At 31.1% G+C, this 25610-nt stretch overlaps 1 protein-coding gene across 1 annotated transcript; it reads right to left on the bottom strand.

Moving 5' to 3' along the window:
• Positions 1 to 868: 868 nt before the first annotated feature.
• Positions 869 to 1491, bottom strand: LOC124934915. Its single transcript, XM_047475406.1, has 3 exons — positions 1409 to 1491; positions 1082 to 1349; positions 869 to 1015 (listed from the first exon to the last, which is right to left on the bottom strand). Exons 1-3 carry the CDS (start codon positions 1489 to 1491, stop codon positions 869 to 871), a joined length of 498 nt encoding a protein of 165 aa, XP_047331362.1.
• Positions 1492 to 25610: the final 24119 nt, after the last annotated feature.

Below are 25610 nucleotides of genomic sequence, written 5' to 3'. Positions count from 1 at the left end.
AGCGTCGATTAGTTCTCTAATCTTGGGTGTTTTCGGAAGGTTGTCTTTTAAAACGATTTAGTCATTAAATATTTAGGGTTTCTGAATTGCCCTATTTCTGCATTTTTTCTTCTTTATTATCATGTTCTTCTCTTCAACAATGGGAAAAAAGAACAAAAATAATGCGAAAGAAGTACAAGAATTCGGGAAAATTGATACAAGCAAGAACGTGATGGCTGAAATACAGACATTAAAGTCTGTAAAATCAATAGAATTTAGAATCCCATCTGACACAAGACGTTCAACTCTATTTCTAGAGATGGGACCTAAGCGTTTGTGACATAATGTACCCGAATTATTATTATTTAGCTTTCGTTTAGTACCTCTTGATTCCACATTCAGGGTTTCATTATATAAAGCAATTATATCAAGTAAATAAAGATTGTCATAATGCATTAATGAACCGGTTCTAACATCCGAAGTACCAATAAATAACTTAAATTGACAATTTCCAAACAAACTAGAATAACCATGTTTGTCCAAATAACAAATAGAAACCAAATTTCATTTAAACAAAGGTACAATAAAAGTATCCTTTAAGTCCAAATAGAAACCAGAACTAAGCAACAATATAAAGTGTCCAATTACTTCAACTTCTACCGATTTTCCATCGCCCAGAAAGATACGTCTTTCAGCATCACTAGGCTTTCGGTAGATCAGGCAACCCTGTATTAAAATACTGATGTTAGTAGTAGCACCGAAGTCTAACCACCAAATATTTCCAAGTACTGATGCTAAATTAACTTCAGAATAAATTAGATTAAGAAATGTACCTTTCTTTTCGCGCCATGCACGATATTTAGTACAATCCTTCTTTAGATGTCCAACCTTATTGCAAAAAGAAACAGTCATTGTTAACCTTTTTCTTTGTATTTGGACCCTGAGCAACATCAACATTCTTCCTTTTCCTTCCCTTATCCTTAGAGGTGCTTGTTAGATGAGCACATTCTGCCCTTTCTTGCTTTAATCTCTCTTCCTCTTGAACACAATGAGAAATTAGTTCATTCAAGTTTCACGTTTCTTTCTGACAGTTGAAACTGACCTTAAAGTGGTTGAATTGAACCAGAAGAGAAATCATAATGAGATGCACAAGTAAATTCTCATGCAAATTAAGCTTTAGTGCCTTAAGTTTTGATGCAAGATTAGACATCTCTATGATGTACTCCCTTATATTATCATTTCCCTTATACTTCATTGAAATCAAGCTCTTAAGAATAGTGCTTGTTTCAGCCTTATCGCTTTTAATAAAGCGCTTTTCAATTTCTGCAAGGTAATCTTTAGCATTGGTGGTGTCTTCACACACGACACCCCTGAACACCTCCGAATTGCACGCTTTATGATCATAAGACTCATGCGGTTAGAGCGTTACCATTTCTCAAATTTGGCCTTCTTTTTAGGAGAGCTAATAACCGTAGGAGTAGTGGGTTGCTCTGTCTGTATCGCAAGGTCCATGTCCATGCAACCGAGAACTATCTGAACGTTCTCTTTCCAATCCTTAAAGTTAGAGTCATTAAGGACTGAGACTGAACTTAAATTGACATTAATATTTGCAACATTAGCTTAAAACATAATTTAAACTGTAACTAATATGCTCAATTCTTTAATTTTCAATCAAATTTAAAATAATCAGTAAATCCCATCCAAAATATCTAGTGCACCATTAAATTCAAGTCTTTGGACAATAAAATTTAACTGCTAGTGATATTTTGTTGCAATAATCAAACACTAACAATAATGCATGACAAATAACAAACCTTTCTTTGAAATGATTGGACATTCTCATGTAAAAAAAATATATTTATAATTGTTATGTGCTTATTATCACAGGTAATTGTAAACTTCGGTCAACTAGTAAACTTCATTTAGGCCGATTATTTAGTCACATTAAAATTCACCATTACAAACATTCAAAATTCGATTTAAACAAACTAAATTAGAGAGGTCAATTTGGTGACTTCATAACTTAATTTATTTAATTTAAATAAAGAACAATCTGTTGAATTATTTAATAAGATTAAAACCTAAATAAAATTAAAAGAGTTAGATTCTTTCTTATATTAATTTAAGTAAATAAATAATAGTATTATTTAGAAACTTAACTGTGTTAAAATAAAATTAAAATTTTATTTTTCTTAAAATTTTATTTTCTTATAAAATAATTAAATAATATTATTTTTTAAAAAATTCTTAAATAAAAAAATTATTTTCCAATAAAATAATTATATAATATTATTTACTAATGATACTCAATAATAATATTATTTTCCCAAAATTAAAATATTTATCAAATTTTATTTTAATAAAAGATAATGAAATAAAATTATTTCCATTTTTAAAATAGGAATTGAAATAATATTATTTCTCAAAAAAATATTTTACCGAATTTTTTTTTTAATAAAAGATAATAAAATAAAATTATTTCCGAAATAAAATTATTTCCCAAAAAAAATATTCATCATACATTTCAACTTATGGTTTTCACTTTGTTAAACCGTTACCTTTCAATTTATGATTGCAGAACACTTATGATTAGGTTTCCCTATACAACAAACTTCAAAATTATAAAATCGATGATTTACTTTCAATATAGGGTTTCCCAATTAGGGTTTCTCTATACAACAAACTTCAAAATTATGAAACCGATGATTTGTTTTCCCCTAAATTCATGACAAGAACAAGTCTCCCTAAATTCATATATAAGAATAAGTCTTTCTAATTTAAATAATTTCATAATACACTTAAATCATAAACTATAATACCCTATATCTTCATTCTTGTTCTTGAGATATGAAAGACAAAAACGGAATATATATATACCTGAATCCTTAAACATGATTAGATGAGATGGTCGGTAGAAATCCTTTAGCCTTATTTCTCCGATGATGGAGATCCAGAGAGAAAGAGCGTGTGATAAAAATAAGTTCTTATTTTTTATCAACCAGCCTCCCTTTTATAATTTCTTCTTCCTTTTGGGGACCATAACCGTCATAACTGCCTTATTATGCTAATTTCTAATTTGGCCCCTCATCAAATTAGAAATACCGCAAGGTATCCACAATTTAACATTCATAACAATATTGACTTATTATAATCAATTACCATATAGTTGTATCATATGTCTATCTCATAGTTTAAATAGTTTGGATTTTTAGGTCCGTTGTATATTTTTGAAATAGAAATGAAATATTCTAATGCATATCCAAACTAACAAATTTTGAAGATGTTTGTTTAGTCGATACAATTTTAGCGATTAGAAGTTTTGTTTGATACATTTGACAACATTTACCAAAACTCAATAAAACATCCTAAAAAAAATATCAAATACTAAATTAAAGATTATGTAGCCAACTAAATTAATTCGCCTAGCTTGTGCACTTTAGGATCTCATTTTTATCTATCAGCATTTCACAGATGTTTATTAAGTTCATTATTTCTAAAACTACTTAAATAAAATTTTATATTAATTTAAATATTTGTTAAGAATACATGAATACACAAAATAGTATTTCCTCTTTTCTTAATTTTCAGCTTCACTCATTTCTAGAAAATTTTTTTATTGGTTCGATTTATCAACTTTAGTATATAAATAGTAAACAGTTTATCAATTTCAATATCTAGAGAAATGACAACACGAAAGTAAATAAAATTAATATAAGAGAATAAATAACATTTCTTCTCTTTTAAAATAAATCACATATTGACATTGTCACACAATGTTCTCTCTTTCTAATATTTATATATAAAATAATTTATTAAGGTAAGTCCAATTTGAGAAATAGTTTGAAATGTATTTTTTAAGTTGATTTATTAGTTTGGAAGGTTTTTGTACAACCATAATACAATTCTATAGTATAATATAATGATTTTTACACTATTATTTTAATAATGTAATCTTCTTTTCATGTGAAGAGTAATAAATTTATAAACTATGGTGTATAAAGAAAATTATTGAATTAACATAAAATATATAAAATTTACAATTTACAATTTTTTATTGATATCATCAAAATTTTAATATGCATGTCATCCTGATATCATATTAATTAGTTAAGAATATTTTTTCCAATGATCTCAATAAATTTGATTATTGATAATATTATCTAAGACACATATAAATATATATAAGAAAGTGTATGTAATTTATAAGAAAACAAGAAAAATAAGTATAAACAAAGAACAAATTAAGAATGGATAAGAACCAACCAAAATCTTCCAAGTCAACCAAAGTGGCCGAACCTTACGAAAAGAAGAAAGGTAAGAAACATCAAAACATTGAAGATGGATATTTGACCGATGACAAAAAAACTCTGATCTCTAACCGCTCTGAAGAACAAAGTAATACAACTGAACCATTTGTGAACCCTTGGGCATTTGAGAACCCATGGGTATTTGAGAACCCTTGGGGTATAGATGGAAGTAATCAACCCTCCTCAAAGGATAAAGGGAAGAGTAAAAAATAGTAACTATCTACTCTAAAGTCTCATAAACATAAATATTACTTAAAATAAATAATTGTATATATAATGTAATGTAAACCATGATAGTGTATATATATATATATGATCAAATTATAATTTCTCTTCAATTTCTATGTTCGATAAACTTTACATATAATTTGTGTTCCCGGATTGGACCTTAACGAGAAACAACAAATATTTTTCTCATAAGAAATTTAGTTTTAACTTTAGAAATTATACGTGTGAAGAAAATTCTAAGGTATGTAATTTTTTAAAATAGTCTCTACCGATTAGATATCTATGTCAAAACCGTATGTGTCCTACATACTACACATAGAAATATTTAGTTGGAGAAGATGGTGGAGTATTATTCTAGAAACATATAGAGAATTGGTGTTGGAAGGTGGTGAACACCAATTAGAACTCTCTCTTTTTTAAAAATAAATTGTCTCAAAAGCGAGCCAAATAAGATAGGAGTATAGGAATGATAGTCAAAAGAAGGCATTTATAACTTTTTCGCATATACTAGTGATTTCAATTAAAATTTTAATGTTTTTTTAATAAATATATAGATTTTTAATAACTATGACAGTATACCTCAATTTCAATTCTAGTTTTTGTTTCACAATAAACAAACACAACTTTATTAAAATTATTTGTTTGTTCAAAATAGAAAGGACAATATAATTTAATTTTCTAATTTATGATCAAATATTAATTTAGATGAAAATCATTATTAATATTACTATATATAAAAGCTAACCTTAATCACATATTAAAAAAGTATTTTTCTCCCGTGATCTTAATGAATTTTTCTTATCGCCAACATTTATATTATTTATTGGCAAAGTATAAATATGCGCAAAACATAGTCTTTTAAGCTAATTGAAGAATGGATAACGAACCAATACACGATTTGTCCTCTTCCACTAATTTAGAGGACAACAACTATAATGACTCATTTGAACCAAACTCAACTTCAATATTTCCAATCCAATTAATCTTATTGAAAACAAGAAAGGGAATAAATTATGCTATGGAATGCAAAGCTACGCTAAACTGCGACAATGAAAATTTAGCCAATAACAATGAACATCGGTTCTCTGGTAGCTTTTTTTTTAACGACTTAGTGTCATTTCATTAAAAATTCTTAAAAACGAGAAAAAACCACGAGTTTAAGAGATTATTCAAGACAGATCTAGAATGATTTTGAAGTCGTAACATTCTGAATAAAAGCTAAAAAACTAAAAACGTAAATGAATTATCTCGCAGTTTAGCAGACACAAGAAATAGAAAATCATTCCCAAAGGAAAAGAAATATTAACAGTTACCTCTAAAATATATAAACATTAATAATTTATTATTTTATGAAAATGTAAATGATACACTTCAAGTCAGTTAAATGAAATTGTAATTTTTTTCTATACTCATAAAGACTTATTTGAAAACACTGGTAATTTATTTTTATTTATCTCATAAATTTTAAAAAGAAACTTTTCATTTAGTTATCCTCCAAACATAATCTTATTCATATCAATTTCTTCATCATATTTAAAAACAGTTGGAGAAGGAGATAGAGTTTTATTATTGGAGAAATATCTGGAATAAACATTTAATAATAAATGTCTAGAAAAGTAAAATGAGTTTGGAATATATGGACGAAAGTCCCATTAATTTTCTATAATTGTATAGAGTCTATCTCAAGGTTTAAATAGTTTAGTTTTATAGGTCCATTCATTGTATATTTTGGATATAGAAATGAAATGTTCTAATGCATTTCCAAACTAACAAATTTTGAAGTTGTGTTTAGTCTATACAATTTAACCGATTAGAAAATCGGTTTGATACGTTAGACAACATTTACCAAAACTCAACCTCCTAAAAAATATCAAATACTAAATTGAAGAGTATGTACAAACTAAAGACAACTAAATTAATTCACCCAGCTTGTTTGTGACAGTGCACTTTAGGATCTCATTTTTATCTATCAACATTTCACATATAATTATTAAAATTAATTTTTTTTTTCTAAAACTACTTTAATATAAATTTAAATATTTTGTAAGAATACATGAATACACAAAATAGTGTTTTCCTATTTTCTTCATTTTCAGCTTCACTAATTTCTAGGATTCTTTTTATTGTTTCTATTTATCAAATTTAGTATATAAATAAATAGTAAAAAGTTTATTAGTTTCAATAACTAGTGAAAGGACACAAAAGTATATAAAATTATTATAAGATAATAAATCACATTTATTTTCTTTTAAAATGATCACATATTGACATTGTCACACAATGTTCTCTCTTTTTAATATTGATTTAAAAAAATGTTTATTAAGGTAAGTCCTATTTGATAAATAGTTTGAACTGTTATTTTTAAGTTGATTCATTAGTTTGGAAGATTTTTGTACAACCCTAATACGATTGTATAGCATAATTTAATGATTTTTATACTATTATTTTTATAATGTAATCTCCTTTTAATGTGACGAGTAATAAATTTAGAGAATATGTTGTATTTAAGAATATTATTGTACTAACATAAAATATAAAAAAATATAAAATTTACTTATTTTTATTGAATAAAATAAAAAATTTAATATGCATGTCATGCTGATATCATATTAATTAGTTAAGAATATTTTCTCGAATGATCTTAATAAATTTGATCATTGATAATATTATAAGAAAGTGTAGATACTTTATAAGAAAACAAGAAAATACATATTAACAAAGCTCAAAAATGGATAAGAAACAACCAAACTCTTCCAAGTCAACCAAAGTAGATGAACCAGCAAATGAAAAGAAGAAAGGTAAGATCTATCAATACATTGAAGATGGATATTTGGCTGATGATAAAAACCTTATGATCTCTAACCTCTTCGAAAAGCAAAGTAATAGAATTGAACCATTTGAGAACCCTTGGGCATTTGAGAACCCTTGGGGTATAGACGCATGTAATCAACCCGCCCCAAAGGATAAAGGAAAGAGCAAAAAAATAGTAACTATCTACTCTAAAGTCTCATAAACATAAATAGTATTTAAAATAAACAATTCTATATATAATGTAAACCATGTTATCATATATATATAAAATCAAATTGTAATTTCTCCTTCCATTTCTATGTTAAATAAACGTTACATATAATTTGTGCTCCCGAATTGGACCTTGACTAGAAATAACAAATATTTTTTTCTTAAATAATTTAGTTTGAAATTTTGAATTATACGTTTGAGTTGAAATCTATGGTATGTAATGTTTTAAAACAGTCCATCGATGAGATATCTATGTCAAAATCGTATGAGTCATACATACTACACAAAGAGATATTCTCCAAGGTATTATTCTATAAATATATAAATAATTATTGTTGGTAGGTATTGATCACAATTATCTCTTTTTTGAAAAATAGATTATCTTATAAACGAGTCAAATAAGATAGTGTCTGTGGATGATATTCAAAATAAGGCATTTAAAACTTTTTGACCTAGCTAGTGATTTAAATTAAAATTTTAATTCTAATTTTATAAGTATTAAATTTTATTATTTTTTTTATGAAAAATATAGATCTAAAATCTATAAACATTAATAATTTATTATTCTATGTAAATGTAAATGTAAATGATACACTTCAAATAAGTTTTTAATAAAATTATAATTTTTTATACTCAATAAGACTTATTTGAAAACACTAGTAGTGTATTTTTATCTATCTAATAAACTTCAAAATGTATCTTTTTATTAAGTTCTCCTCCAAACATAATCTCCTTCACATTTCTTCATCATATGTTTTTTGAGAAGGAGATGGAGTTTTAATATTGGAGAAATATCTCTAATATCCTTTTAAAAATAAATGTCAAGAAAAGTAAAATGAGATTATGTTGGGATTAAATTAAACAAAGAAAAAAGAAAAAAGAAAATAGGAGTGAAGAATATGTACAACATAATTAAGAAAGAAATAATTAATTAACATACAAGAACATGTACAGCATAATTTTGATGATGTGGATTAAATAAAACTAAGTTGGGTAATTTGTCGTTGTGTAGTTACAGATCTAAAGAAGGTGGTCTATTTAGACGTTATCTAATTACTTTAGACGTGTTCTATGTAATGCAAGAGCAGGCGTCGTCTAATTACTTTAGACGTGGTATAAGTAATGCGCGAGAAGACGTCGTCTAATTACATTTGACGTGGTCTAAGTAATGCGCGAGCAAACGTTGTCTAATTACTTTAGACGTGGTTTAAGTAATGCACGAGTAGAAGTCATCTAATTACTTTAGACGTGGTCAAAGTAATACGCGAGTAGAAGTCGTCTAATTACTTTAGACGTGGTCTAAGTAATGCGCGAGCAGACATTATCTAATTACTTTAAACGTGGTATAAGTAATGCACAAGTAGACGTCGTCTAATTACTTTAGACGTGGTCTAAGTAATGTGCGAGTAGACATTGTCTAACTCCTTTATATGTGGTCTAAAGGAGTGCGCGAGTAGACGTCGTCCAACTCCTTTAGACCTGGTCTAAAGGAGTGCGCGAGTAGACGTCATCTAACTCTTTTAGATGTGGTTTAAAGGAATGCGTAGTTAGACGCCGTCCGACTTCATCAGACGTATAAAGGAGGCATACATCTTTTCTCTCAGCTCATTTACAATTCTCGTTTTCAACAGTCTAACAAGTCAGCTCAAGCATCGAATGAACAACTGTCACGTACGCCTTTATCATTAAAATTTCCCTCATTGTACCTTTCCAGTACAACACGATCTTTAAAAATATTCGACACACTATAAGTCCGGTACAGTCACGATCACAACGCTAATATCCCTCTTGTACCATCTCCTACTATAGGCGGTCGTCCAATGAAAAGAGGACACGTGTCTAAGTAGAAGATTTGATTGTTGGTGTACTTCAAGTATAAATAGAAGCTCAAGGAAAACGAATAAATCTCTCAATCATCTCTAGATAACTCTAAATTACACGCTCTCCTTGTGTACGTTACTTTCTATTGTTTGCATTCCTTTGTATGACGCTTCAAATCAAACAAATTGTTCCACATTTGAATTCTTTCAAGAGCTTGTGAAGATTTGCGAATAATAGAAACATGTTTTAACTTCTAACAAAGTTTAAATTGATTTGAAAGTCATAAGCTTTTAACTGCAGTCAGACCCCATCTCTATTGTTAATATTATCCTAACAAGTGGTATCAGAGACAAGCTTTCTATTCTCAAGAATTAATCTCTTGAATCATGTTTACCATTGTCAACAAAATCCCAATGTTCTCTTGTGAAAACTACGATAATTGGAAGTTGAGAATGCGGGCGCATTTGGCTGCACTCGATGATGACATGTGGTATGTCATCAATGATGGCCCAATAAAGAAAATGGAGGCCAACTCCACTACTAACCCCAATGGAACTCCTAAGATGACGGAGAAACCAAGGTTAGAATGGACCGCTGAAGATAAGAGGAAGAACAACCTTGACAACATGGCAATTGACATTCTTTATAAGACACTAGACGACAACATGTTCAGTAAGATCACTAACTGCATCACTACCAAAGAAATTTGGGAGCGGTTGGTCAACCTATGTGAGGGAAATGAGCAAACCAAAGATAACAAAATCATGATTTCCACTCAGTAGTTCGACAGCATCAAGATGCGTCCCGGAGAGAAGATGACTGAACTTGATTAAAGATTAAATAAGATCATCGTCGCTCTCTTCAAAATGGGCAAGACTTACAGCAACAAAGAGGTTGCAATCAAAGTCATGCGTGCTCTGCCTAGAGAATGAGATATTAAGACGATGGCCATGAGGGAGTCTAAGGGACTGAATAATCATGGATCTAATTGAATGTGGGTACCAAAAGGTTGTAAATATGTTTCTTTATAGGTACAACATGTCAACTATTTAGAAGAATCCGCCTGGTATCTATAAAGTGGTGTTTCCAGACACATGACCGAAGACAAACGACAACTAACCGAAGTGACGAAGTGCTTAGGGTCTAAGATCACCTTTGGTGATAACAACAAGGGTAAGACCATGGGTAAGGGTAAGATTATCCATGGTAACCTCACCATCAAAGACGTGTTACTTGTTGAGAACCTGTGTTATAACCTGATTAGCATAAGCCAATTGTGTGATAATGGATATACTGTTGATTTTCAAACACATGCATGTCTGGTTAAGGATCAGCAGGGTAACAGCCTACTGACCAGAAGTATAGTAGGAAATTCTTACAAAATGAAATGGAAAAATAAGATATTTAATCCCTTATGCATGATAGCCAAAAAAAGTTCAGAATTGGCATAAGAGATTAAGTCATCTTAATTTCAAAACTATTAACAACATCTATTTACATGATTTAGTTTATTGTTTACCTAAGATGAAGTTTTCAAAAGATAAGGTTTGTCCTGCTTGCCAGTTGGAAAACAAGTTAGATTAACTTTTAAAAGTAAAGAGAAAGCTCAATCCAACTGATGCTTGGAACTAGTGCACATGGTCCTCTTCGGTCCGATTTTTCAAGATTTACTTGGGTTATATTTTTACATTCTAAGGATCAAACTATTGCAAATTTGATAAAAATCCTTAGAAGACTTCAAAACGAAAAATCTTTAAGCATCATCAAAATTAGAAGTGACCGGGGAACTGAATTCACCAACAAACGCGTATTTTCTTACCTCGAGGAGTCTGGTATTAGACACAAGTTGTCTAGTGCCAGAACTCCATAGAAATATGGTGTTATTGAGAGGAGAGTCAGAACACTTAAGGAAGTGGCGAGACTAGCCGACTCAGGTGTTTCTCAAAAGGTATGGGTAGAAGCCATAATCACAACTTTCAATACACAAAACGGATCAATGATTAACAAACAGTTTAATAAAACACCTTACAAAATATTTTATAGAAGAACTCCTAAAGTTTCATATTTTAGAATTTTTAGATGTAAGTGTTTTATTCATGATAATGGGAAAAATAATTTGACTGCTTTTGATGCTAAAGCAGATGCTAGAATCATGCTAGGCTACTCCTCAATTAGTAAAGCTTATAGAGTGTTAAATATTCGAACACTAACTATTGAAGAATCCTATCATGTAGTTTGTGATGAATCTATTGAGAGTAACTCTAATGAGATCATTGAAGTTGCTAACATGTTGGAAGTACTTAAACTCCAATCTGATAGTGATGATGAAGCTCTAGTCATCAGGAATGACACGTTTAATCAGACAACTAATCCGGTTGAGATTCAACCAGACGTCTAGACTAGTCAGCAGATGGTTGAAAGTCCGGATGTCATGGGGCCGCCTGACCAGACTTCTGGTCCTTAACCAAGATTCAAATGAAACAGAAATCATCCACCCGAATTAATAATTGGTAATCCTAATGCTCTTCTTAGGACCAGACACCAATTATTGGATGAAATAGAAAACTCTGCCTTTATTTCTCAAATTGAACCAAAGAAGATCAATGAAGCATTGCTTGATCCATATTGGATCAATGCTATGCAAGAGGAGTTGAATCAATTTGAAAGAAATAAAGTGTGACATATGACTCCAAGACCGACTGATCAATTAGTTATTGGAACAAGATGAGTTTTTCCAAACAAGCTTAGTGAAGATGGCTTGGTTGTGAGAAACAAAGCCCGATTGGTAGCTCAACACTATAGACATGAAGAAGGAATTAAATTTGAGGAGTCATTCTCCCCTGTCGCTAGGCTTGAAGCTATTCGAATCTTCCTAGCTTATGCATCATTCAAAAAATTTGAAGTTTTTCAATGTATGTAAAAGTGTATTTATAAATGGAATTTTAAATGAGAATGTGTATGTTGAACAGCCTCATGGCTTTCAAGATCACACTCTTCCTAATCGTGTTTTTAAACTTGACAAAGCTTTATATGGTCTTAAACAAGTTAACAAAGTTTCTATTTGATCATGATTTCATTATTGACACAATAGATAAAACTTTGTGTAGATATGTTAAAGATTCTCATATTTTGCTTGTTAAGTCTATATAGATGATATCATAATTGAGTCAATTAACCCCAAACTATGAGAGAAATTCTCTAAGTTGATGCAAGACAAGTTTGAGATGAGTATGATGGTAGAATTGACATTTTTCCTTGTTCTTCAAGTTCGTCAACTAGAAGATGACATATTCATCAACCAGGCCAAGTATATAAGGGAGGTGCTAAAGAAGTTCGGAATGGAGAGTTGCTCAGCTGCTGCCACTCCAATGAATTCTTCCAGCAAGCTCGACAAGGATGAAGATGGACAGAGTGTCGATATCACTGCATATAGAGGGATCATTGGTTCTTTCCTCTACCTAACTTCCAGCCGTCCAGACATCCTATTTGTTATCGACGTCTGTGGAAGATTTCAGGCTAGCCTTAAACAATCTCACTATATTGCTTCTAAGGGTATTTGTAAGTATTTAAAGGGAACACAAAATGTGGGACTTTGGTATCCTAAGGATTCCAGTTTCAATTTAATTAGCTATTCTGATGCAGATTATGTTGGCTGCAAGATCGATCGGAAGAGCACTAGTAGAACTTGTCAGTTCCTTGGTGATCGTTTGATCTCTTGGTTTATTGAGAAGCAAACGTTCTTCTCCACATCTACAGTAGACGCTAAGTACCTTGCTACAGGAAGCTTCCACACTCTACTCTTATGGGTTCAACAACAGCTGAGGGACTACGACATTGAGGCGGACGAATCACCAATTTTCTGTGACAACACCCGTGCAATAACGATCACATACAAGCTAGTGTTGCACTCTCGGGTGAAGCATATCGACATCCGACACCATTTCATCCGGGAGCATGTCAGTTAGAAGCATATTCAACTAGAATATTTTCCAATAGATCAACAAATGGTAGACGTGTTCACGAAGCCACTCCCCGAGACTATTTTTTCTTACTTCCGAAATGTTTTGGGTCTTGTGGACCTAAATTAATTTAATTTAATTAAACATGCACAAATTGAGGGGGAAATTTGTTAATTAAAGTGACTGGACAGACGCGTGTAGACGGATGTTTCAAATTAGACATATGAGATCAGTCGTCTAAAGGAACCATGTATCGGACGAGTTGTGCTTAAGCAACTTGCTTTTAAGCATGGTTAGACGTCTGTAGACGTGCGTAACTAGACGCCATCCAAACAAACGTATGTAAGCGTCTGTAGATGTGTGTAATTAGACGTCATCCAAATAGACGTATGCTAAGCGTCTGTAGACATGCGTAATTAGACGCCGTCCGAACAAGATATCTACCCAGCTTAGATGTAAGGCATGCAGATAAATTAGACAACATCTAACTACGTGCGTCCTTAGACATCTCAGGTTCGAACGAGTGGGATAGCTGTCTAAAGTTACATGAGTTGTCAATGTACTTTTCCCGCCCAAAAATTGAACAGACATATTTTTAAATATCAAATAAATGAAAACACTTGTCTATAATTGTTAAAAATGTGACTAATAAATCTGACAATTAATTAATGCACATTTTTTAACTAATGATAGTTTTTATGATGGTTTTTAAATGACGTCTTTTTAAATGATGATTTTCTTGGGAAAGCGCTTTAATATAATGACTGTTTATATTTGAATGATGCCTCTTTAGGACAGACGGCTTTTAAAATTCTATTTAAGGATGGCTTACACGCCTAAAGGATTTTCACGCTTTCTTTGAGATTTACAAAAACCCTAAAATCCTTTATGCTTTTCCTTTTCTCTAAAAGAAATCCTAATCTTCTTTGTCTATATTTTTCTTCAAACCCTAACGATGGCTAAGAAGATTATTCCATTCTCTCATAACATTATGCAGGTAGATTTTGAATCTGTCTATGAGCATGAACAACTAGAGATCGTTCACATGTTCAAAACCCTAGAAGCATACAGACTAAGAAAGTTCCTTGGCAGGTCTTTCATTCTCCATGAAAAGGAAGTATGAGAACTCTTTAGTTCCGGGAAGGTCGTTGGAGATTCTATTGAGGCAATGATGAAGGTAGTCCAAATATCCATCTTAGAAGCCTCATTTGTCAAGTTCTTTGAGCTTCCATTGGAGGGTCACACATTTTACGTCGTGATTCCGGCCGAAATCATTTCTGAGATGCAGACCCTATTTTCAGACATCAGTGGTCCGATAAACTTTAACGGGAAGAAGAAGATTCTCAAATACCCTTTCTGTCTTCTGAACGATATCGTAACGAAGTCGATTCATGTGAGAGCAGGGACCTTTGAACTCTATACTCAAGAACTATTTAAGTATATGGTGGCCATAATCAAGGGGATGTCGGTCAACTAGGCGTCTGTTATATTTTCGACTCTCTGCCAGATAGTTTCTCCATAGAGCAAGCAGATTGTGGGCTTCTCAGTCCAACTCAATTAGTTCTTGGAGCATCTACAGGTTCCTATTGGCAAGGGTGTGACTGTTAACCCTTGTAGAATAATGACATATGTCACTGTGACGAACTTTCTGATGCAGATAAAGATCGTCAAGGATTCGAAGTCAGAATCCTTGGCTCAATAGATGAGTGATCAATCGATCACTCGGTCCAAATGACCTACGACCTCGAGTCACAAGACCCCTACAAAGAGGGCTAGGCCCTCTGTTATGGAGTCTACCTCTAGTTCCAATAGCTAGAAGAGGGCACCTATAGGAGAAATTGGCGAAGTCGACTCAGTTCTGAAAAGGGCGAGAACTGAGGAAACCCCTATCGTTGATGTTCCTCTGTCCTCGCGCTCGCCATCGCCACTAGCCATGTTCTAGCCAATCAACGCGAGATACTATTGGAGGCTCTAATCTTGATGTTGATCAGACAAAAACCAACACGGCTCATCAGGCGGATGCTCATCCAACATATCAAAAGGAGGCGTCTACAGTCGTTTAGACATCCTCCAAGGTTACTCCACCTATCTCCGTGGCCGAAGTGCCAATAGTTGAACTTCCCGTAGTGGAACAAATTGCTGAACCAACTGCTGAGACAGTTGATATAATTGCTAAGAAGAATCAAGGGGAAAACACTACTATCTTCCTCGTTGAACCAGTGACGGCCGTTGCTGCTGGTAATATTGAGGTTTTGCTTGAGGTATAGAAGGAAGTTGTGCCTTCAGCCGCTGTTGTTATTCCTGAAAAAGCACCCATTCAGATAGTTGTTGACCCTACTACTATCCTTCCAGAGAATGTTCCTACTAAGAACATTTCTCCATTTGCCTTGCTCCGAGAAAACGAGGGGCTACATGTATCTTCTTCATAGAACCTTCTTTAGATCTCAAACCTGCCAAAGTCGTAGGAAAGGGAAAATGTGTTGCTGAAGAAACACCATAACCATTGTTTGAGGTCAATCAGATGATATACCTCATAATGGAGGATGTGGAGCGAAAGACTGCTGAGAAGATCGAAACATTTAATAAATGGATGTGCAACAGGCTCCATGCTAAATATACTAATGTGGTCACTAGAATAAAACATTGCTAAGGAGTGGAAGGAGCTAATTAAAACGGAGAAGCTAATCTTCTAGTGGACGAAGACGAAAGATGTCAATGAAGCCCTGAAGATAAGGGACTTAGTTGAACCAATGCAAGAAATAAAGCTCTCATCCACCTCATTTGCCAAAGGGAAGATAACTTCGACCCTTTATACAAAACAACTTTAACCGATGCTAAGGTTCTTCATCGTCTGAACCTCATCCTTGACTCCAATTCCTCTATGGCGCTCATGTTTTTCCATGGGACAGAGTCGTATAATTATGATGCTCTTAGAGATAGGGCTTCTCGAGTAGATTTGAATTGTCCAGACACTTATGATGAGTTGTACTACATCGAAGAAATGCCAGTCAAAGGCGAGCCTAGTCAGATATTTACAGTCGAGCAGATGCTCACGGTGAATGAAGAGCCAGAGGCTCTTCATCTCATCAATATAAATGAAATGTCCGTTGATGAAAGACGGTTCTTTGAATTTCATTATGTTCAGAAAACACCCCTCCCGTCTGAAGATCAATAGGAAATTCCTCTTGTTTAGGAGGTTATTGCTCATGCGTCTGAGCAGACATTGTCTGTTCAAAAGGGGACGTCCGAGGTTCCCTCTTCGTCCGAACAGAGGCAGAATCCGTCTTTTAAGGGGGAACCCTAAAAGTCATTTGAACAAGAGCATACACCGTATGCTGAGGGGGACGTGTTTGTTCCTAGAGGAAGTTTGAAAAGAGGAAGTTTGAAATTGACAAGTCTTCCTCTTCATCTAAAGAGAAGGCTTCTGAAGATCGGTTGCCCTCACCTCCAACAGCTAGGTGTCTATCTCATTTGAAGTCCAACTTCCTTCCTGATATATTGTTCGGTCTAAAGATATAGCAGGATACGTTAATGAGCTATGCGCCTATTTCCGAGACCCTGGAGGTCACTCCAAGGCTTTGATCAATGTTCCAAGGATATCTGCACGAACTAGAGAACTAAAGAACTCAATCCAGGTAAGTCTTCACGCAAATCCTATATGCTCTGTTTCTACTAGTTTACAGATGACATCGTCTGGCCGATCTTCATCTAAGGAGGCTTCTCCAAGAAGTGGATTTTCATAAATTCATCATGGATGCGTTGGCTCCGATGCAGCAGAGCATCCAATTCTTGGCTTCAAGGTTGGAGAACCTCAAAAGGGATTCCTCCAAAGCTAATGATAACTTAGATTCTGCACAAAAGGGCACCAATAAAAACCTACTACAGACTACTCATGAAGTCAAAATCCTCCACACTCAGTATAAAAGGATGTAGGAAAACCTTCTCAAGCATGACGATGAGATTCACGACAAGACCAAGTCCTTCAATCTTGAACTTCGTAGTGAGACGAGGTCTTCGATTGAATTTCTAACTCAACAGATGCTTGAAGTCGCCAGATCTATTAAGGTTGTTGAAACTGAATGAATTGAAGACGTTGAGGCAGTAGCTAGATGTTTCCATGATAAGGAAGATAGGGCTGCTAAAGTCGTTAAGGCAGCTGATGATGCTAAAAAGAGGTAAGAAATAGCCTTAGAAGTAAGAAATTAAGAGGGAGCAAGTGCTTCTCGTAACACTCGTTCCAGAAAGAGGTCTATCCAAGAAATTCTACCTACCCGAAGTGGAGGAAGAGGTCAAGGAAGTGACTATGGTGGTCGTGGTCGAGGTCAAAGTAGTCAATGATGACACAGATACTTCTACGACAAAGACGACAAACCAAGGAGGAAAAGTTGAACAACTTTTAATTTTTGCAGTTTGATTTAATTTTTAATACAATGGATAATGTTTTTCCTTAATTAGTGTTCAACCTGATTTATTTCCTTATAACTTTATTTCAAATAAGTTTTAACATCATCAAAAAGTGGGAAATTGTTGGATTAAATTAAACAAAGAAAAGAGAAAATAGGTGTGAAGAATATGTACAACATAATTAAGAAATAAATAATTAATTAACTTAAGAGAATATGTACAACATAATTTTGATGATGTTGTTTTAATAAAATAAAGTTGGGTAATTTACCGTTATGTTGGTATAGATCTAAAGAAGTTGGTCTATTCAGACGTCGTCTAATTACTTTAGACATGTTCTACGTAATCCGCGAGCAGACGTCGTCTAATTACTTTAGACATGTTCTACGTAATCCGCGAGCAGACGTCGTCTAATTACTTTAGACGTGGTATATGTAATGTGCGAGCATACGTCGTCTAAGTACTTTAGACGTGGTCTAAGTAATGTTCGAGCAGACGTCGTCAAATTACTTTAGAAGTATGCACGAGCAGATGTCATCTAATTACTTTAGACGTGGTTAATGCGCGAGAAGACGTCATCTAACTCCTTTAGATGTGGTCTAAATGAGTGCGCGAGTAGACGTCGTCCAACTCATATAGACGTGGTCTAAATGAGTGCGCAAGCAGACGTCGTCTAACTCCTTTATACTTGGTCTAAAGGAATGCATACTTAAACACCGCCTGACTTCATTAGACGTCTAAAGGAGGCATCCATCTTTTCTATCATCTCATCTGCAGCAACGAATGAACAACTGTCACATACGCCTTTATCATTCAAATTTCCCTCGTTGTACCTTTCTAGTACAACGAGATCTCTAAGAATATTCGGCACACTATCAGTCTAGTATAGTCACGATCCCAACGATAATATCCTTGATGTTCCATCTCGTACTATAGGCGGTCATCCACCAAAAAGAGGACACGTGTCCAAGTAGAAGATACGATGGTGTACTTCATGTATAAATAGCAGCTCAAGGACAACAACAGACGAATCTCTCGATCATCTCTAGATAACTCTGAAATACACGCTCTCTTGACTCTTAGTTATTCTTCATTACGTGCTATCTGAATTTATCACACTAAAGAAGCTCAAGTGCAAATTACATATTGTCCATCTGTGTGATTACTCTGTAATTCATGTACTGTCTTTTCTGTATGAAATCTCAGCGTTGTAAATTAAACAGAGATTGTTCTGTTCAACAGAGATTTAGCTAAAAGTTCATAAGCAAGCGGTTGTTAATTCTTGTATTTTTTGACTAGGTTTTTGCAGTCTCTGTACTAAATCAAAGTGTTCTAGTGAATATCCTTCCGGTTGAGGATGAAGGGGTGACGTAGGAGTTTTATCTTTGAACATCTATAAAACTCTATGTGTTCATTACATTCTGTTGTTTGCATTCCTTTGTCTGACGTTTCAAATTCAACAAGTTGTTCCGCACTTGAATCCGTTCAAGAGTCTGTGAAAATTTGCGAAGAATAGAAACAAGTTTTAACTTCTAACAGAGTTAAAATCGAATTGAAAGTCATAAGTTGTTAACTGTAGTCAGACCTCGTCGCTATTGTTAACACCAATCCTAACCAATTCAAATCTAAAGACGAAAGTCCTATTAAGAAGTTTTAGTTGTATGACGAGACTATCTCAAAGTTTAAATAGTTTAGTTTTATAGATCTGTTCAGTGTATATATTTGAAATAGAAATGAAATGTACATATCCAAACTAAATTTTGTTTAAGAGAGTTTAAATCGGTTTGATACATTTGAAATCATTTTCCAAAACACAATAAAAAAAACTCCTAAAAAATATCAAATACTAAATTAAAGAGTAAGTACAAACTAAAGCCAACTAAATTAATTCACCCAACTTGTTTGTGACAGTGCACTTTATGATCTCATTTTTATCTATCAACATTCACATAGAAATATTAAGTTCATTATCTCTAAAACTACTTTAATATAAATTTATATTAATTTAAATATTTGTAAGAATACATGAATACACATAATAGTATTTTCCTATTTTCTTCATTTTCAGATTCACTCATTTCTAGAATTCTTTTTATTGTTTCTACTTATCAATTTTTTTTATATAAATACTAAACAGTATATCATTTTCTATAAATAGAAGGACACAAAAGTAAATAAAATTATTATTAGAGAATAAATCACATTTCTTCTCTTTTAAAATAAATCACATATTGACATTGTCACACAATGTTCTCTCTTTCTAATATTGATTTAAAAAATAATTTATTAAGGTAAGTCCAATTTGAGAAATAGTTTGAGCTGTAATTTTTAAGTTGATTGATTAGTTTGGAAGGTTTTTGTACAACCATAATACAATTCAATAGCATAATATAATAACTATTATACTATTATTTTTATAATCTAATCTCCTTTTAATGTGAAGAGTAATAAATTTAGAAACTATGTTGTATTAAAAATATTATTGTAGTAACATAAAATATGGAGAAATATGAAATTAACTATATTTTATTTTATATCATCAAATTTTTAATATGCATGTCATCGTGATATCATATTAATTAGTTAAGAATATTTTCTTGAATGATCTCAATAAATTTGATCATTTATAATATTATCTATGACACATATAAATATTTATAAAAAAGTGTACATAATTTATAAGAAAACAAGAAAAAAGTATTAATAAAGCACAAAGAATGGATAAGAAATAATCAAAATCTTCCAAGTCCACCAAAGTGGCCGAACCAGCTAGTGAACAGAAGAAAGGTAAAAAACCTCTAAACATTAAAAATGAATATTTGTCCGATAACTAAAAATCGTAAAACCAAAGTAATATAATTGAATCAATTTGAGAACCCTTGGGTACCTTCTCACATATGGACGGAAGTAATCAACCCGCTGAGAAAAAATAGTAACCATCTACTCTAAAGTCACATAAACATAAATAATTCTTAAAATAAACAATTCTATTTATAATATAATGTAAACTAAGCTATCAAATATATATATATATATATGATCAAATTGTAATTTCACTTCCATTTCTAAGTTCAATAAACTTTACATATCATTTGTGTTCCCCTATTGGACCTTGACAAGAAATAAAAAATAATTCTCTCTTAAGAAATGTAGTTTTAAATTTAAAATTATACGTATAGAGTAAAATCTAAGATATGCAATTTTTTTAAGGCAGTCTCCACTGATGAAATATTTATTTCAAAACCGTATGTTTCCTAAATACTACACATAGAGATATTCAGTTTAAGAAGAAGATGAGGTATTATTCTTGAAACATATATAACATTGTAGATGGAGGTGGTGAACATAACAATCTCTTTTTTGAAAAATCCATTGTCTCATTAGTGAGCCAAATAAGATATCTATGGATGATAGTCAAAATAAGGTATTTATATAGCTTTTTTTGGCATAGAGTAGTGATTTCAATTAAAATTTTATTATTGATTTAGAATTGAAACCCCAATTTCAATTCTAGTTTTAGTTTCACAGTTCAAACACAACCTTATTAAAATTATTTAGTTAATTCAAAATAGAAAGGACTATAAAATTAAATTTTCACATTAATGATCGAATATTAATCTTAGATGAAAATCATTATTAATTTTACTATATATATTAATGCTGACCCTAATAAAATATTACATAAGTATTTTTTCTCCCAAGAACTTATTGAATTTTTCTTATGGCCAACAAAAAATAAATATGTATACAAATGATGTTTAATCAATAACAAAATGAAAACAATTAACAAAGCACAAAACATAGTCTTTCATCCTCTTCCACTAATCTAGAAAACAACAACTATAATGACTCATGTTGTACCAAACTCAACTTCAATATTTCCAATCCAACTAAACCTAACGAAGAGAAGAAAGGGAATAAATTTTTCTATGACATGCAAAGCTACGCTAAAAACTGTGATGATAAAAATTTAGTCGATAACAATGCACCTCGATTCTCAGGTAGTTTTGCGGACACAAGAAATTGTAAATCATTCTCAAAGGAACAGAAATATGAACTGTAATCTCTAAAATCGATAAACATTAATAATTTATTATTCTATGAAAATGTAAATGATACATTTTAAATCACTTTAATGAAATTGTAATTTTTTTCTATACTCAATAAGACATATTTAAAAACACTAGCAATTTATTTTTATCTATCTAATAAATTTCAAAATGCATATTTTCATTAAGTTCTCCTCCAAACATAATCTCATTCATATCAATTTCTTCATCATATTTAAAATAATTGGAGAAGGAGATGGAGTTTTAATATTAAAAAAATATTTTGAATATCCTTTTAATAATAAATGTCAAGAAAACTAAAATGAGATTGAAATCTAAGGTCGAAAGTTTCAATCTCAAAGTTTATATAGTTTGGATTTATAGGTCCGTTACCTATATATTTTTGAAATAGAAAGGAAATATTTTAATGCATATCCAAACTAATAAATTTTGAAGATGTTTGTTTAGTCGATACAATTTAATCGATTAGAAAATTGCTTGATACATTTGACAACATTTACCTAAACTCAATAAAACATCCTAAAAAAATATCAAATACTAAATTAAAGATTATGTAGCCAACTAAATTAATTCACCTAGCTTGTGCACTTTAGGATCTCATTTTTATCTATAAACATTTCACATATGTTTATTAAGTTCATTATTTCTAAAACTACTTTGATAAAAATTTATATTAATTTAAATATTTGTTAAGAATACATGAATACACAAAATAGTATTTTCCTCTTTTCTAGACTTCTTTTTGTTATTTATATTTATCAAATTTAGTATATCAATAGTAAACAGTTTATTAGTTTCAATAACTAGTGAAAGGACACAAAAGTATATAAAATTATTATAAGATAATAAATCACATTTCTTTTGTTTTAAAATGATCACATATTGACATTGTCACACAATGTTCTCTCTTTCTAATATCGAATTATAAAATAATTCTTTAAGGTAAGTACTATTTGAGAAATAGTTTGAGTTGTAATTTGTAAGATGATTAATTAGTTTAGAAGGTTTGTGTACAACCCTAATACATTTCTATAGCATAATATAATAACTTTTATACTATTATTTTTATAATGTAATCTCCTTTTAATGTGAAGAGAAATAATTTTAGAAACTATGTTATATTAAAATAATATTATAATAACATAAAAGATAGAGAAATATAAAATTTATTATTTTTTTATTTAACTAGAAGGTAGCCCATGCATTTGCACAATTAATGATATAAAAAAACGAGAAAAAAATTACAGTGAAAATGTGATAGCATTTTTAATTACTCTCACATATATATCCAAGTTAACCACAACTCTCGACCAGGTAATACAGACACTCTAAAAATTAAGCTTCATTATATATATAGATTAATTAGTTAAAAAGTTGAATTTATATTGTTAAAACGTTCCGCGTTAATCAAATTTGGTGTTGAATTTAAATATAAAGTCTTATTAGTCCAATTGGTTAAAGGGTTGTACTTATTTTGTTAAGTTGTAAATTTGAAACATACATATAGAATTTTTAATTTTATTTTTAACCGTTTAAATTTATTAGAGGGTCAACTAACAATCCGATCCAAGTATCCATTTACTCTCACAAATAAACCGAGAAAAAAAATTACGGTAAAAATGTGATAACATTTTTAATTTACTATCAAATATATATCCAAATTAACCACAACTCTCGTTCCGATAATTCGGACACTTTGAAAATTAAGCATCATTATATATATATATATATATATATATATTAGTTAGTTAAAAAGTTGAACTTATATTGTTAAAACGTCCCGCGTTCATCAAATTTGGTGTTAAATTTAAAATATAAAGTCTTATTAGCCTAGTTGATTAAAGGGTTGTACTTGTTTTGTTAAGTTGCAAATTCAAAACATACATATAATAATTTTAATTTTATTTTTAACCATTTTTAGTTTATGGGCGAGTCAACACATAATTCGACTCAAATATCAAATAACTCTCACATATATATCCAAATTAACCAAATTTCTCGACCCGGAAATTCGGACACTTTGAAAATAAAACAGCAATATATATATATAGATTATTTAGTTAATTAAAATGTTGAATATAAAATATAAAGTCTTATTTGCTTAGTTGGTTAGAGGGTTATACTTGTTTTTGTTAGGTTGCAAGTTCGAAACATACATATAACATTTTAATTTTATTTTTAACCGTTTTAAAATTATGGGCGGGTCAACCCATAATCTGACACAAATATTCATTTACTCTTAAATATATATATCCAAATTTTTAATATGCATGTCATCCTGATATCATATTATTAGTTATGAATATGCATGTTATCTTGATATCATATTAATTAGTTAAGAATATTTTCTTCAATAATCTTAATAAATTTAATCATTGATAATATTATCTATGACACATATAAATATGTATACGAATGTGTGGATAATTTATAAGAAAAGTAGAAAAGAAGTAATAAAAAAGCACCAAGAATGGATAATAAACAACCAAAATCATCCAAGTCCGCCAAAGTGGCGGAACCAGGTAATGAAAAGAAGAAAGGTAAGAAACCTGAAAACATTGAAGATGGATATTTGGCCGATGACGAAAAACCTCTGATATCTAATCGCTCTGAAGACCCAAGTAAAAGAAGTGAACCATTTGAGAACCCTTGGGGTACCTTCTCACATATGGACGGAAGTAATCAACCTGCCCCAAAGGATAAAGGGAATAGAAAAAAATAGTAACTACCTACTCTAAAGTCTCATAATCATAAATAATACTTAAAATAAACAATTCTATATATAAAGTAATGTAAACCATGATTTCATATATAATATATATATGATCAAATTGTAATTTCACTTCCATTTCTATATTCAATAAACTTTACATATAATTTGTGTTCCCGTGTTGCACCATGACGTGAAACAACAAATATTTAACTCTTAAGAAACTTAGTTTTAAATTTAGAATTATACGTGTGATAAAATTCAAGGTAAGGCGCCATTATTTAAGACAGTTTCTACCAATGAGATATCTATGTCAAAACCTGACATACCGTATGTGTGTCCTACACATTAGATATTCAGTTGGAGAAGAAGGTGGGGATATATTCTTGAAATATATATAAAAATGTTGTAAGGAGGTATTCAAAACAACTACCTTTTTTTTGAAAAATAAATTGTCTCATAAGCGAGTATGTGGATGATAGTCAAAATTGGCATTTATGGCTTTTTTACCTAGACTATTGATTTAAATTAAAATTTTAATTCTAGTTTTATAAGTATTAAATTTTTAATTTTTTTTTATGAAAAATATAGATTTGGAATTACAACTTCAATTTAAATTCTAGTTTTAGTTTCACAATAAACAAACACAACTTTATTAAAATATTTATTTATTTCAATATTACTATACAAATTTAATTTTCTCATTAATGATTGGATATTAATCTTAGATGAAAATCAAAATTAATATTACTATATATAAATGCTGACCCTAATCACATATTACACAATTATTTTTTCTCCCAAGATCTTAATGATTTTTTCTTATGGCCAACATTGATAATATTCATTGGCAAAATATAAATATGTATACATATGAAGTTTAATCAATAACATAATGAAAACAATTAACAAAGCTCAAAACATAGTCTTTTAAGATCATTAAAGTATGGATAATGATGAACACGATTGGCACGGTCGACACGATCGGCATGAATAGCACGATCGGCACAAACGACACAATTCACAAAGTAAGTGACGCTAACCCTAAATCTATTAGAATTTTATCGATATCTTTTTTGGACGTTTGTTTCCTGGTTGCGAGCGTCGATTA

This window comes from Impatiens glandulifera, chromosome 4 (genome assembly GCF_907164915.1).
Source record: "Impatiens glandulifera chromosome 4, dImpGla2.1, whole genome shotgun sequence".
Taxonomy (NCBI): Eukaryota; Viridiplantae; Streptophyta; class Magnoliopsida; order Ericales; family Balsaminaceae; genus Impatiens; species Impatiens glandulifera.
The sequence above is the reverse complement of the archived record's forward strand: the minus strand, read 5'-3'. Positions and strand labels throughout refer to the sequence as shown.

What these genes read in the sequence shown, in the direction of transcription:
- LOC124934915 (XM_047475406.1), bottom strand. Translation starts at nt 1,491, where the DNA reads ATGGACCTTGCGATACAGACAGAGCAACCCACTACTCCTACGGTTATT. An exon ending in AAGGCCAAATTTGAGAAATG is followed by an intron (nt 1,350 to 1,408) that starts GTAACGCTCTAA and finishes GGAGGTGTTCAG; the next exon opens with GGGTGTCGTGTGTGAAGACA. An exon ending in TTCAATTCAACCACTTTAAG is followed by an intron (nt 1,016 to 1,081) that starts GTCAGTTTCAAC and finishes TGTGTTCAAGAG; the next exon opens with GAAGAGAGATTAAAGCAAGA.